Genomic DNA, 16,336 nt, shown 5'->3' on the forward strand with positions numbered 1-16,336 from the left:
CCGATTTGGTACCTTTTTAAGCTTTTTTGGAGGCATGATAAGCCGGCTACAAAGAGACTGACCTCTCAGAGATAGGAAAATACAAATGATGTATAAATAAAAGGAGCAGTAGTACGTTGTCAGGAGGTTACATCAAGATGAATCCGTTCAAAATGACATTCTTAGTCGGGGTGACGGGGGAATCCGAGCCAAGTAAACCTGATGTAATGCAACTTAAATAACACAGTAATGACGAGAAATTCCACTAGAGGTCAGCGTGACCACAGACGTGAAGTACTCAGCACAGAGACACACAAATGGCAAAATATATTCAGTGAATAAATCCACAAAATAATATACTGTGAGGTTGTAATCAGAGTGTAATGAGCTGTACTCAGACGATACTTGATACTGGGCTCTGCATGTAGACTGAGAGGAAGTAGATTATAGTGGTACCATATGAATAGAAGGTAGTTTCACCTTCAGGCAAATGCTTCAATCCAAAATGGCAGCCACCTCACTTCCCAATATCACCGCGGGGCTCCGGTGACTGTGGGCAGCCCGTTCTGTCCCCAGCAGTAGCGGGAGCTGCGCAGCCAGGGGCGGATTGGTCCACCAGGACGCTGGGCCAGAGCCCCTTAGGCTGGTCCAGTTGTCCCCTTGATGTCCAGTCTCCTTCACACAGTGGGCCATCTGCAGTGATTGGAGCTCAGATCAGTCAGCGCTAGGTGACAGCTTCTGCGCATGTGCAGAGGCTCAATGAAAAGCTGATGTGCAGCGCGGCGCACCAATGCACCACCCCCTCCCTCTCTGCTCACAGGCCGGATATCCCCAGTCCCACCGCTTCTATTGTGTCCTGGTCCGGGCTGCAGCGTCCGCCCCGCAGCTTACCAGCCAGCAGGGGCTCAGTGTCTGGCCGGGCTGGCTGTAGGAAAGGAGGGGTGGGCCACAGGGAATGAAGTGCGGCCGGTGTCTGCCTCAGACCGCCCACTGTTATCATCTGTGCACTGATAGAGAAGCAGGAGCTCAGCCTCAGCTCCGTGATGGCTGCCTGGTGGGGTGACTTATGTGGGTGAGCTGGATGTTATTAATAAGGTAGTGTGTGTGTCTTATGTAACGCTGCATCTCTTCATGTATCCAGTCATGGTGATGGTTGCTGCAATTTCTAGAACTTTGTTGTTCCTGCCTCTGGTCCTTTCATTTGTGCTGCTAACGCTATGGTGAAAACAGAATACATATGATATCCCAAAGCCCGGGCTACCCGCTGTCATTATGCCGACAGCAGCATTCCAGAGGTGAAAATCCCCACATTCCCCCCAAAACCTAATCTAAACCTGATTCTCCCCTCACACTAACCAGCCTTTCCCACAGCCTGTCCCTATCCCTCCCCAGTGCTGCTAATTCCCCCGGGAGATGCCTACCCCCCCCCCTATACACAGCCTAACCCTCCCTCCCCCACAGCCTAACCCCCCCTACACACAGCCTAACCCCCCCTCCCCCACAACCTAACACTCCACGTGGGATGCCTTAGCCCCCCCCTACCCACAGCCTAACCCTCCTACCCTAGTGGTGTTAACCCCCTCGGGGGATGCATAACCCCCCTACCGACAACCTAACCCTCCCAGGAGGATGCCTAACCCCCCCCCCCCCTACCCGCAGCCTAATACTCCCACCCTAACCTTTCCTCCCCCACAGCCTAACCCTTCCTGGGGGATGCCTAACCCTCCCTACCTGCAGCCTAACCCTCCTCGGGGGATGCCTTAGGCCCCTCTACCTGCAGCCTAACCCTCCCTCCCCCACAGCTTAACCCTCCCTCTTCCACAGCTTAATCCTCCCTCCCCCATAGCCTAATCCTTCCCAGTGGATGCCTAACCCTCCCACCCTAGCAGCCTAACCCTCCATCCCCCACAGCGTAACCTTTCCTGGGGGATGCCTAACCCTCTATCCCACACAACCTAACCCTCCCCATGGGATTCCTAACCCCCCTACGCACAGCCTAACCCCCCCTACCCACAGCCTAACCATCCCTCCCCCACAGTCTTTCCCTAAACCTCCCCAGTGGTGCTAAGCCTAACCCTTCTCCCTGCAGCCTAACCCTCCGTCCCTCACAGCCTAGCCCCCCCACCCTAGCAGCCTAACCCTATCCCTCTCTGGGGATGCCTAACTCTAACCCCCCCACCTACCCACAGCCTAACCCTAACCATCCCACCCCTGCAGCCAAAAGCACCTCCAAGTCAGGTGTCTAGAGCGTGCAGGAAAGACTGGGCGCACATAGCCCCAGAATACAGCCCATGGCTTCAGCGGCGTCACTAGGCTGCGGCAGTGAACAGTGCCCGGAGTGAGTAGAGCAAGCGGCTTTAGGGTAGTGGGGGACAAAATAGATTGTGTCTTGGTCCCAGCGGTGGCTGAGAGCTATCAGGTAGGGTAAATAAGAAGCCACTTACTGAGGAGAGCTCCAGAAAGCAGGTCTGCATGGACCACACTCCTCTTATTTATTATTTTATATACTAACAGGGGTAACAGGTGTGGTACCTCCCTGCAAAGGCAGATCCAGTCTCTTTCTCATCAGACTCTGCTGTCTTCCCTGCACTCTTAGATGTTCACTGCTGCCAGTAGCACACGTATGAGAAGCAGAAGTATGGCGGCAGCTGTATAGATTCTGATATGTCATTCTCTATATCATACTTACTGTGCACACCATCATCCTTATTACTATTGTGAATATAGAGGTAAGACACTGATGATGGGGGTGTAAGAGTGGATTATAACCCAGCAGATGATGATGATGATTGCTGTGTATAATATGGTGTATTGCATGTAAAATACATTGTTCCACACCTACTCTACTGTAGCAATATACCTTATATGAGGGGGAGTAACACATGTACAGGCTTACCAGCGTATGAGCACACACATAAAGGAATACTACCTTACCAATGCTTCCAGGAGTAACGTTAGAAGACATTTCTCTGATCCATCAGCTCATATGACTGATGTTATTGTTCATCTAGAATCTCCAATTCATACGATATGTTCCCCATCCATTGTTTTACATTGGTGCTGACATAGGACTTGGCGAGTGACTACATCTCCATTTATACTTCATGGTTAGTTACCAGTACAAGAGAGAGATATATCTAAGTCTTATTATAATATTACATTTGTTATTGTGAGTGTTCTCAGGAGGGTGGACATAATGATAGTCTGAGACACAATATTATAAAGCCTTCATTAAAAATTATGTTTTATTATACACACACATTTACAATTAAGTGTCCCAGAGAGTCGTCTTCTATTGTTTACAAGATTAATATTGTTACAGAAAATGTCACATTTCCATAATGTATTTTATTTCCAGCAGATGGACACACAAGCAGGAACATCTCAGAAGGACATCTAATGTTATCCTCGGATTGTGACATAAAAGATAATGACAGTAGACAGGATTCTCCAGGAGCTAATCCCATTACCCCAATTATACATCCAGCTCTGTCAGCTGATCCCTCTGATCCTGGGAAATGTTCTGCTGATAACTCTGATATTGGTGCATCTGTTACAGCTCTGAGAGTAGATACAGTGTTTCCCTGTTCTATAGATGCCAAATGTTTTACACAGAACACAAAACGTATTACCCATCAGCCAGCTAAGGAAGGTGAGAGGCCATTTCCATGTTCTGAGTGTGGGAAATGTTTTGCACGGAAATCAAATCTTGTTATACATCAGAGAAGTCACACAGGTGAGAAGCCATTTTCTTGCTCTGAGTGTGGGAAATGTTTTATATGGAAATCACAACTTGTTACACATCAGCGAAGTCACACAGGTGAGAAGCCGTTTTCTTGTTCTGAGTGTGGGAAATGTTTTTCCCAGAAATCACAACTTGTTACACATCAGAGAACTCACACACGTGAGAAGCCATTTTCTTGCTCTGAGTGTGGGAAATGTTTTAGATGGAAATCACAACTTGTTACACATCACAGAAGTCACACAGGTGAGAAGCCATTTTCTTGCTCTGAGTGTGGGAAACATTGTTTAAATAAATCACATCTTGTTATACATCAGAGAAGTCACACAGGTGAGAAGCCATTTTCTTGCTCTGAGTGCGGTAAATGTTTTTCCCAGAAATCACCACTTGTTACACATCAGCGAAGTCACACAGGTGAGAAGCCATTTTCTTGCTCTGAGTGTGGGAAATGTTTTACACGGAAATCACAACTTGTTAGACATCGGAGAACTCGCACAGGTGAGAATACATTTCCATGTTCTGAGTGTGGGAAATGTTCTGCACACAAATCAGATCTTAGAAACCATGAGAGAAGTCACACAGGTGAGAAGCCATTTTCTTGCTCTGAATGTGGGAAATGTTTTACACAGAAATCACAACTTGTTACATATCAGAGAAGTCACACAGATGAGAGGCCATTTCCATGCTCTGAGAAATAAATCATCTCTTGTTGTACATATTAGACTTCATCAGGTGAGGAACCATTTTAGTCTTCTGGAGTATACTTATTATTGCCATACGTTGTTCTTCAAGGTTCTTATCCTATCTCCTATGCTTTTTGCAATATACATGTTACCACTGGGTGAAATAATCATATGTCATGCCCTCATCTACCACTGCTATACAGATGACCTGTCTCTTGCTCCGGGTACTGAGAACCCAGTACCAATCCTAAATGGTTGTCTAGCTGAGCTCCAGGTGTGGGTGATGCCAGTTGGCTGTGACTCAGTCCTGGTGAAACAGGTCCTTATGATAGAAGCTCACCAACAAAGGGCAGGTCTACAGCTCAGCTTTGTTACCAATCAGACTTACCACATAACACCCATTCTCTGTTCCCTTCACCGGCTGCCTGTAAGATGGTAACTATTACATAATCTTACTGACTCTCCCAGCCCTACATGACCAGGGTCACAGGTACCAGAAGCAGCTTCTAACTCCTTACTGCCCTGCTTTCTTACTTCCATCTGCAGATGAAGGTCTGTTACCAGCAGTACCAAGAAACCCCAAGCAGTGCTGAGATGTCAGGGGTAGACAGGGTGGGTGGCACTATTGCTGTATCAGTGGCACTGTCTGGGTAATATCCCCAAGCAGAGCTGAGGGGGTACTCAGGGTGGCTGGCAGTAGTGGGGACTGCAGGAGGCAGTGTCTGTGAGACTCTTGTCCTCAAGCAGAGTTAAGGTGTCAGAGGAGGAGACAAGGTGGTGGCAGAAGCGGAAGAAGACAGGGCAGTGGCAGTAGTGGGCTGAGACAGGGAGGGTTGCAGTAGTGGGGAGAGACGGTGGTGGCAGTAGTGGGGGCAGACAGGGTGAGGGGCAGTAGTGGAAGGAGACAGGGCAGGTAGCAGTAGTGGGGGAAGACGGTGGTGGCAGTACTGGGGGGAGGGTGGGTAGTATTAGTGTGGGGGAGGCAGGGCAAATGGCATTAGTGGGGGGAGACAGGGCGGTGGCAGTAGTGGAGGGATGCAGGGCAGTTGGCAGTAGTGTGGGGGAGATGGTGGGTAGCAGTAGTGGAGGAGACAGCGATGGCAGTAGTGGGAGACAGGGTGGAGGCAGTAGTGGGGAAAGACAGGGTGGGTAGCAGTAGGGGGGAGACAGGGCAGGTGGCAGTAGTGGGGAGAGACAGAGTGGGAGGCAGTAGAGGGAGACAGGGTGGTGGCAGTAGTGGGGGGAGACTGGGTGGGGGGGGGACAGGGCAGGTGGCAGTAGTGGGGTAGACAGGGTGGGTGGCAGTGGGGGGAGACAGGGCGGGTGGCAGTAGTTGGGAGAGACTGGGTGGGTGGCAGTAGTGGGGGGGGGGGGTCAGGGCGGATGGTCAAAGTGCAGTACCAGGGGCTGCTGGAGGCAGTAAAGAGGTGTATGGGTTCCGCACAGAATCAGTTGATAATCAGACTTAATGATGATTATGCTTCCTTATTTCTAATTAATCCCTTGTATGTGTTACTGTTATTTGCTGTGTCAGCCTTTATGTGTGTTCTGTGTAATAATCCTGAAAGTAGTGCTGCTACCGATCTCATATCATTTGTAATAACTTGGAAAAGATGAGATATGAGGTGCACTCTGGAAGCTTATAGGGGGTTAATCAGAGATGATCGCAGATGTGACATCACGCAGCCCCCCAGAAAATTGTACCGGCCCGCCCGCGTTCGCCCCTCAGAGATGCGGCCACAATGTGTGTGTCTGTGCGGCCGATGCTCATGTGTATTTTTCCAACACCAGCAAACTGCTGCGTGCCGCTATTGCGGCTGGGTCTGAATGACCCCCATAGGCTGTTGTGCAGACTACTAAAGTATTTTTGATGTTTAAACTATAGACAAAAATCTGTGTATTAAAGATATGTAATAAAGTTGTTTAAAAACAAAAGATTTCCGTTGAGTCTTTTTATGTGTCTGTGTATTATCTAATTTCAGGATAATTGTCGCTATGGTGACAGAAACAATTTCCTGTTAATGTGTCATTTGTGTTGTTACTTTTGTGTCCACATAGTATCAGTGTTGCTGTGTATAAATACCCGTCTGGTGTGTAAAGGTGGGTACACACGCTGCCATTGTGACTGTGCGATTTCCCTTGAACTGTCCGGAGCCCAGAACCACCAATAGTGACTGTATGTACTTGTGATTGTGGCTATGTGTGATTGTGACAGCTCATGTGAATAGTGGGTGACATTACAGGGGGAGGTCTCTCTGTGTAACTAATAGTGGCAGACATTTTATATCAGTGCATTAATGTGGAGTGGGGGCAGTGGCCTGGCAGGAAGCTGCAATTACATCATGTGACTTCCTCTGGTTTCCAAATTCCCTTCTGCTGTGTGTGTATATGTATGTATGTATTGTCAAAGTCGAAAAATATTGTAATACATATGCCTTGTACTAACCCCATGCACATGCCCGCTGCTCGTGCACTCAGTCCTCCGTTCGTGCACATATCTGCAATTTGCGTATGATCGCTCCGGCGATCATGCGCGTGATATGGGTATTTACGGCGGAGTTTGTGAGCGAGTAGAGGGTTATTAGTACATTACATATTTAACCCAAATAGTGCACATTGTACACATAGCCCCCTGCACCACATCAGAAAGAAATAGCTGTTTAAAATGATAACAGAACAAAGGGATTCACCTTTACAGGTTAGGAGGGGACAGAACAAGGTTACAAGGTGGTGTTTGGTATCCAGCTGTAGGGAAACATTCTGGTGTTGGTTTGAGGAAAATCGCATGTTCCTGAGGATAGTTAGATGCAGAATCAGAATATAGGTTTAAACTGTATTTACTGTATATTATGTATGCGGGGGGAATCCAGAGGAGACCACCCACAAGAGCAGTTGAGAAAGACATCGCCCACCTTTTCAAATCAACCTATGACCTCTCCCGTAATGAAAAGGTACATCTCTGTGTCCAATAGACAAAGGGATTAAAGTGACTATTGTATTGTTTTGGATGAAGTGAATAAAGAGAGCTTGCAGCAGGCTTGGACACACAAGACTCTGAACGCTATCTGTATGACCAGCGGAGGACCGGCTCGGGTTGCGCTTGCGAACATTCTCACGTATGTACATTCTCTGTAGCCATTATTCTGTTTAGATTTACTTGTTAGCCTGTAGTGTATGATTTGTATTGTTTTACCTTTTGGAATTAATCCACTGAGGCCTTAGAACCCTGTGGTTGCAACTACAAATCAGTGTGGTGTCTTCAATTTCCTGCAAGGAGTTTAAAGTGTATTTATCTGTATAAGGTGTATAGGCATTGATAAGGTGTACGCACTGCGGGTACTTTGTATCGCCAGCGCTACTTAAGGTTTAAAGGTGTAACATCGTTGCAGTGCTTTGCTGCATAAGGTTTAAGGTGTAACATCATTGCAGTGCTTTGCTGCATAAGGTTTGAGGTGTAACATCATTGCAGTGCTTTGCTGCATAAGGTTTAAGGTGTAACATCATTGCAGTGCTTTGCTGCATAAGGTTTAAGGTGTAACATCATTGCAGTGCTTTGCTGCATAAGGTTTAAGGTTGTAACATCATTGCAGTGCTTTGCTGCATAAGGTTTAAGGTGTAACATCATTGCAGTGCTTTGCTGCATAAGGTTTAAGGTGTAACATCATTGCAGTGCTTTGCTGCATAAGGTTTAAGGTGTAACATCATTGCAGTGCTTTGCTGCATAAGGTTTAAGGTGTAACATCATTGCAGTGCTTTGCTGCATAAGGTTTAAGGTGTAACATCATTGCAGTGCTTTGCTGCATAAGGTTTAAGGTGTAACATCATTGCAGTGCTTTGCTGCATGAGGTTTAAGGTGTAACATCATTGCAGTGCTTTGCTGCATAAGGTTTAAGGTGTAACATCATTGCAGTGCTTTGCTGCATGAGGTTTAAGGTGTAACATCATTGCAGTGCTTTGCTGCATAAGGTTTAAGGTGTAACATCATTGCAGTGCTTTGCTGCATAAGGTTTAAGGTGTAACATCAGTGCAGAGCTTTGCTGCATAAGGTTTAAGGTGTAACATCATTGCAGAGCTTTGCTGCATAAGGTTTAAGGTGTAACATCATTGCAGAGCTTTGCTGCATAAGGTTTAAGGTGTAACATCATTGCAGTGCTTTGCTGCATAAGGTTTAAGGTGTAACATCATTGCAGTGCTTTGCTGCATAAGGTTTAAGGTGTAACATCATTGCAGTGCTTTGCTGCATAAGGTTTAAGGTGTAACATCATTGCAGTGCTTTGCTGCATAAGGTTTAAGGTGTAACATAATTGCAGTGCTTTGCTGCATAAGGTTTAAGGTGTAACATCATTGCAGTGCTTTGCTGCATAAGGTTTAAGGTGTAACATCATTGCAGAGCTTTGCTGCATAAGGTTTAAGGTGTAACATCATTGCAGTGCTTTGCTGCATAAGGTTTAAGGTGTAACATCATTGCAGAGCTTTGCTGCATAAGGTTTAAGGTGTAACATCATTGCAGTGCTTTGCTACACAAGGTTTAAGGTGTAACATCATTGCAGTGCTTTGCTGCACAAGGTATAAGGTGTAACATCATTGCAGTGCTTTGCTGCACAAGGTTTAAGGTGTAACATCATTGCAGAGCTTTGCTGCATAAGGTTTAAGGTGTAACATCATTGCAGAGCTTTGCTGCATAAGGTTTAAGGTGTAACATCATTGCAGTGCTTTGCTGCATAAGGTTTAAGCATAGTTGCCTACCCTCCCTCATTCTGCAGGAGACTCCCTGAAATAGCAGCAATCTCCCTCACTCCCTGAAAAGTCCATCAATCTCCCTCATTCTTGGGGGAAAAATAAATCAGAGATACATACATTCAAATAGGATCCTTAGTGCCATTTCCCTGCATTGGTTATAAGGCACAATGGATCCCTATGGCCACTTACAGTATATTGAACCTCTTGTAATACACAATACATAAACAAATCCTGCAAAATATCCGTGTCTTTTCTTCAACAAATAGATCTTTGTAACTTTGGGGCTCATTTACATTTGGATGTAAGTCATTTTCATGACACGCCTCCCTGATGTAGTAGTACTCGCCTGCACTGATAGGTGTTACTTTCACAATCTCCCTGAAATGCTTTTCCAAAAGTAGGCAAGTATGGGTTTAAGGTGTAACATCATTGCAGTGCTTTGCTGCATAAGGTTTAAGGTGTAACATCATTGCAGAGCTTTGCTGCATAAGGTTTAAGGTGTAACATCATTGCAGAGCTTTGCTGCATAAGGTTTAAGGTGTAACATCATTGCAGAGCTTTGCTGCATAAGGTTTAAGGTGTAACATCATTGCAGAGCTTTGCTGCATAAGGTTTAAGGTGTAACATCATTGCAGTGCTTTGCTGCATAAGGTTTAAGGTGTAACATAATTGCAGTGCTTTGCTGCATAAGGTTTAAGGTGTAACATCATTGCAGTGCTTTGCTGCATAAGGTTTAAGGTGTAACATCATTGCAGAGCTTTGCTGCATAAGGTTTAAGGTGTAACATCATTGCAGTGCTTTGCTGCATAAGGTTTAAGGTGTAACATCATTGCAGAGCTTTGCTGCATAAGGTTTAAGGTGTAACATCATTGCAGTGCTTTGCTACACAAGGTTTAAGGTGTAACATCATTGCAGTGCTTTGCTGCACAAGGTATAAGGTGTAACATCATTGCAGTGCTTTGCTGCACAAGGTTTAAGGTGTAACATCATTGCAGAGCTTTGCTGCATAAGGTTTAAGGTGTAACATCATTGCAGAGCTTTGCTGCATAAGGTTTAAGGTGTAACATCATTGCAGTGCTTTGCTGCATAAGGTTTAAGCATAGTTGCCTACCCTCCCTCATTCTGCAGGAGACTCCCTGAAATAGCAGCAATCTCCCTCACTCCCTGAAAAGTCCATCAATCTCCCTCATTCTTGGGGGAAAAATAAATCAGAGATACATACATTCAAATAGGATCCTTAGTGCCATTTCCCTGCATTGGTTATAAGGCACAATGGATCCCTATGGCCACTTACAGTATATTGAACCTCTTGTAATACACAATACATAAACAAATCCTGCAAAATATCCGTGTCTTTTCTTCAACAAATAGATCTTTGTAACTTTGGGGCTCATTTACATTTGGATGTAAGTCATTTTCATGACACGCCTCCCTGATGTAGTAGTACTCGCCTGCACTGATAGGTGTTACTTTCACAATCTCCCTGAAATGCTTTTCCAAAAGTAGGCAAGTATGGGTTTAAGGTGTAACATCATTGCAGTGCTTTGCTGCATAAGGTTTAAGGTGTAACATCATTGCAGAGCTTTGCTGCATAAGGTTTAAGGTGTAACATCATTGCAGAGCTTTGCTGCATAAGGTTTAAGGTGTAACATCATTGCAGAGCTTTGCTGCATAAGGTTTAAGGTGTAACATCATTGCAGAGCTTTGCTGCATAAGGTTTAAGGTGTAACATCATTGCAGTGCTTTGCTGCATAAGGTTTAAGGTGTAACATCATTGCAGTGCTTTGCTGCATAAGGTTTAAGGTGTAACATCATTGCAGTGCTTTGCTGCATAAGGTTTAAGGTGTAACATCATTGCAGTGCTTTGCTGCATAAGGTTTAAGGTGTAACATCATTGCAGTGCTTTGCTGCATAAGGTTTAAGGTGTAACATCATTGCAGAGCTTTGCTGCATAAGGTTTAAGGTGTAACATCATTGCAGAGCTTTGCTGCATAAGGTTTAAGGTGTAACATCATTGCAGAGCTTTGCTGCATAAGGTTTAAGGTGTAACATCATTGCAGTGCTTTGCTGCATAAGGTTTAAGGTGTAACATCATTGCAGAGCTTTGCTGCATAAGGTTTAAGGTGTAACATCATTGCAGTGCTTTGCTGCATAAGGTTTAAGGTGTAACATCATTGCAGTGCTTTGCTGCATAAGGTTTAAGGTGTAACATCATTGCAGTGCTTTGCTGCATAAGGTTTAAGGTGTAACATCATTGCAGTGCTTTGCTGCATACGGTTTAAGGTGTAACATCATTGCAGTGCTTTGCTGCATAAGGTTTAAGGTGTAACATCATTGCAGTGCTTTGCTGCATAAGGTTTAAGGTGTAACATCATTGCAGAGCTTTGCTGTATAAGGTTTAACGTGTAACATCATTGCAGAGCTTTGCTGCATAAGGTTTAAGGTGTAACATCATTGCAGAGCTTTGCTGCATAAGGTTTAAGGTGTACCATCATTGCAGAGCTTTGCTGCACAAGGTTTAAGGTGGAACATCATTGCAGAGCTTTGCTGCATAAGGTTTAAGGTGTAACATCATTGCAGTGCTTTGCTGCATAAGGTTTAAGGTGTAACATCATTGCAGAGCTTTGCTGCACAAGGTTTAAGGTGTACCATCATTGCAGAGCTTTGCTGCATAAGGTTTAAGGTGTAACATCATTGCAGAGCTTTGCTGCATAAGGTTTAAGGTGTAACATCATTGCAGAGCTTTGCTGCACAAGGTTTAAGGTGTAACATCATTGCAGAGCTTTGCTGCACAAGGTTTAAGGTGTAACATCATTGCAGTGCTTTGCTGCATAAGGTTTAAGGTGTAACATCATTGCAGTGCTTTGCTGCATAAGGTTTAAGGTGTAACATCATTGCAGAGCTTTGCTGCACAAGGTTTAAGGTGTAACATCATTGCAGAGCTTTGCTGCACAAGGTTTAAGGTGTAACATCATTGCAGTGCTTTGCTGCACAAGGTTTAAGGTGTAACATCATTGCAGTGCTTTGCTGCATAAGGTTTAAGGTGTAACATCATTGCAGAGCTTTGCTGCACAAGGTTTAAGGTGTAACATCATTGCAGAGCTTTGCTGCACAAGGTTTAAGGTGTAACATCATTGCAGTGCTTTGCTGCATAAGGTTTAAGGTGTAACATCATTGCAGTGCTTTGCTGCATAAGGTTTAAGGTGTAACATCATTGCAGTGCTTTGCTGCACAAGGTTTAAGGTGTAACATCATTGCAGTGCTTTGCTGCATAAGGTTTAAGGTGTAACATCATTGCAGTGCTTTGCTGCATAAGGTTTAAGGTGTAACATCATTGCAGAGCTTTGCTGCACAAGGTTTAAGGTGTAACATCATTGCAGAGCTTTGCTGCACAAGGTTTAAGGTGTAACATCATTGCAGTGCTTTGCTGCATAAGGTTTAAGGTGTAACATCATTGCAGTGCTTTGCTGCATAAGGTTTAAGGTGTAACATCATTGCAGTGCTTTGCTGCATAAGGTTTAAGGTGTAACATCATTGCAGTGCTTTGCTGCATAAGGTTTAAGGTGTAACATCATTGCAGAGCTTTGCTGCATAAGGTTTAAGGTGTAACATCATTGCAGTGCTTTGCTGCATAAGGTTTAAGGTGTAACATCATTGCAGTGCTTTGCTGCATAAGGTTTAAGGTGTAACATCATTGCAGTGCTTTGCTGCATAAGGTTTAAGGTGTAACATCATTGCAGTGCTTTGCTGCATAAGGTTTAAGGTGTAACATCATTGCAGTGCTTTGCTGCATAAGGTTTAAGGTTGTAACATCATTGCAGTGCTTTGCTGCATAAGGTTTAAGGTGTAACATCATTGCAGTGCTTTGCTGCATAAGGTTTAAGGTGTAACATCATTGCAGAGCTTTGCTGCACAAGGTTTAAGGTGTAACATCATTGCAGTGCTTTGCTGCATACGGTTTAAGGTGTAACATCATTGCAGAGCTTTGCTGCATAAGGTTTAAGGTGTAACATCATTGCAGTGCTTTGCTGCATAAGGTTTAAGGTGTAACATCATTGCAGTGCTTTGCTGCATAAGGTTTAAGGTGTAACATCATTGCAGAGCTTTGCTGCATAAGGTTTAAGGTGTAACATCATTGCAGTGCTTTGCTGCATAAGGTTTAAGGTGTAACATCATTGCAGTGCTTTGCTGCATAAGGTTTAAGGTGTAACATCATTGCAGAGCTTTGCTGCATAAGGTTTAAGGTGTAACATCATTGCAGTGCTTTGCTGCATAAGGTTTAAGGTGTAACATCATTGCAGAGCTTTGCTGCATAAGGTTTAAGGTGTAACATCATTTCAGTGCTTTGCTGCATAAGGTTTAAGGTGTAACATCATTGCAGTGCTTTGCTGCATAAGGTTTAAGGTGTAACATCATTGCAGTGCTTTGCTGCATAAGGTTTAAGGTGTAACATCATTGCAGTGCTTTGCTGCATAAGGTTTAAGGTGTAACATCATTGCAGAGCTTTGCTGCATAAGGTTTAAGGTGTAACATCATTTCAGTGCTTTGCTGCATAAGGTTTAAGGTGTAACATCATTGCAGTGCTTTGCTGCATAAGGTTTAAGGTGTAACATCATTGCAGTGCTTTGCTGCATAAGGTTTAAGGTGTAACATCATTGCAGTGCTTTGCTGCATAAGGTTTAAGGTGTAACATCATTGCAGTGCTTTGCTGCATAAGGTTTAAGGTTGTAACATCATTGCAGTGCTTTGCTGCATAAGGTTTAAGGTGTAACATCATTGCAGAGCTTTGCTGCATAAGGTTTAAAGTGTAATCATATCATTGCAGTGCTTTGCTGCATAAGGTTTAAGGTGTAACATCATTGCAGTGCTTTGCTGCATAAGGTTTAAGGTGTAACATCATTGCAGTGCTTTGCTGCATAAGGTTTAAGGTGTAACATCATTGCAGAGCTTTGCTGCACAAGGTTTAAGGTGTAACATCATTGCAGTGCTTTGCTGCATACGGTTTAAGGTGTAACATCATTGCAGAGCTTTGCTGCATAAGGTTTAAGGTGTAACATCATTGCAGTGCTTTGCTGCATAAGGTTTAAGGTGTAACATCATTGCAGTGCTTTGCTGCATAAGGTTTAAGGTGTAACATCATTGCAGAGCTTTGCTGCATAAGGTTTAAGGTGTAACATCATTGCAGTGCTTTGCTGCATAAGGTTTAAGGTGTAACATCATTGCAGTGCTTTGCTGCATAAGGTTTAAGGTGTAACATCATTGCAGAGCTTTGCTGCATAAGGTTTAAGGTGTAACATCATTGCAGTGCTTTGCTGCATAAGGTTTAAGGTGTAACATCATTGCAGAGCTTTGCTGCATAAGGTTTAAGGTGTAACATCATTTCAGTGCTTTGCTGCATAAGGTTTAAGGTGTAACATCATTGCAGTGCTTTGCTGCATAAGGTTTAAGGTGTAACATCATTGCAGTGCTTTGCTGCATAAGGTTTAAGGTGTAACATCATTGCAGTGCTTTGCTGCATAAGGTTTAAGGTGTAACATCATTGCAGAGCTTTGCTGCATAAGGTTTAAGGTGTAACATCATTTCAGTGCTTTGCTGCATAAGGTTTAAGGTGTAACATCATTGCAGTGCTTTGCTGCATAAGGTTTAAGGTGTAACATCATTGCAGTGCTTTGCTGCATAAGGTTTAAGGTGTAACATCATTGCAGTGCTTTGCTGCATAAGGTTTAAGGTGTAACATCATTGCAGTGCTTTGCTGCATAAGGTTTAAGGTGTAACATCATTGCAGTGCTTTGCTGCATAAGGTTTAAGGTGTAACATCATTGCAGTGCTTTGCTGCATAAGGTTTAAGGTTGTAACATCATTGCAGTGCTTTGCTGCATAAGGTTTAAGGTGTAACATCATTGCAGAGCTTTGCTGCATAAGGTTTAAAGTGTAATCATATCATTGCAGTGCTTTGCTGCATAAGGTTTAAGGTGTAACATCATTGCAGTGCTTTGCTGCATAAGGTTTAAGGTGTAACATCATTGCAGTGCTTTGCTGCATAAGGTTTAAGGTGTAACATCATTGCAGAGCTTTGCTGCACAAGGTTTAAGGTGTAACATCATTGCAGTGCTTTGCTGCATACGGTTTAAGGTGTAACATCATTGCAGAGCTTTGCTGCATAAGGTTTAAGGTGTAACATCATTGCAGTGCTTTGCTGCATAAGGTTTAAGGTGTAACATCATTGCAGTGCTTTGCTGCATAAGGTTTAAGGTGTAACATCATTGCAGAGCTTTGCTGCATAAGGTTTAAGGTGTAACATCATTGCAGTGCTTTGCTGCATAAGGTTTAAGGTGTAACATCATTGCAGTGCTTTGCTGCATAAGGTTTAAGGTGTAACATCATTGCAGAGCTTTGCTGCATAAGGTTTAAGGTGTAACATCATTGCAGTGCTTTGCTGCATAAGGTTTAAGGTGTAACATCATTGCAGAGCTTTGCTGCATAAGGTTTAAGGTGTAACATCATTTCAGTGCTTTGCTGCATAAGGTTTAAGGTGTAACATCATTGCAGTGCTTTGCTGCATAAGGTTTAAGGTGTAACATCATTGCAGTGCTTTGCTGCATAAGGTTTAAGGTGTAACATCATTGCAGTGCTTTGCTGCATAAGGTTTAAGGTGTAACATCATTGCAGAGCTTTGCTGCATAAGGTTTAAGGTGTAACATCATTTCAGTGCTTTGCTGCATAAGGTTTAAGGTGTAACATCATTGCAGTGCTTTGCTGCATAAGGTTTAAGGTGTAACATCATTGCAGTGCTTTGCTGCATAAGGTTTAAGGTGTAACATCATTGCAGTGCTTTGCTGCATAAGGTTTAAGGTGTAACATCATTGCAGAGCTTTGCTGCATAAGGTTTAAGGTGTAACATCATTGCAGTGCTTTGCTGCATAAGGTTTAAGGTGTAACATCATTGCAGTGCTTTGCTGCATAAGGTTTAAGGTGTAACATCATTGCAGTGCTTTGCTGCTTAAGGTTTAAGGTGTAACATCATTGCAGTGCTTTGCTGCATAAGGTTTAAGGTGTAACATCATTGCAGTGCTTTGCTGCATAAGGTTTAAGGTGTAACATCATTGCAGAGCTTTGCTGCATAAGGTTTAAGGTGTAACATCATTGCAGAGCTTTGCTGCATAAGGTTTAAGGTGTAACATCATTGCAGAGC

General features: G+C 43.9%; 1 protein-coding gene across 4 annotated transcripts in view; it reads left to right on the forward strand.

Annotated features, from left to right (window-relative positions):
• The window catches only part of LOC134984768 (zinc finger protein ZFP2-like), a 54,218-nt gene extending 48,899 nt beyond the window's left edge, over window positions 1-5,319 (forward strand). For 3 of the 4 annotated variants that reach the window (XM_063950259.1, XM_063950261.1, XM_063950262.1), the window contains one exon: window positions 3,338-5,319. In XM_063950259.1, coding sequence (XP_063806329.1) covers window positions 3,338-4,419 — 1,082 coding nt within the window. In that variant the 3' untranslated portion in view covers window positions 4,420-5,319. The remainder of the gene's footprint in view (window positions 1-3,337) is intronic. The other variant, XM_063950260.1, reaches the window with a different exon arrangement.
• Window positions 5,320-16,336: the final 11,017 nt, after the last annotated feature.

The sequence above is a fragment of the Pseudophryne corroboree genome (assembly GCF_028390025.1).
Source record: "Pseudophryne corroboree isolate aPseCor3 chromosome 3 unlocalized genomic scaffold, aPseCor3.hap2 SUPER_3_unloc_8, whole genome shotgun sequence".
Lineage (NCBI taxonomy): Eukaryota > Metazoa > Chordata > Amphibia > Anura > Myobatrachidae > Pseudophryne > Pseudophryne corroboree.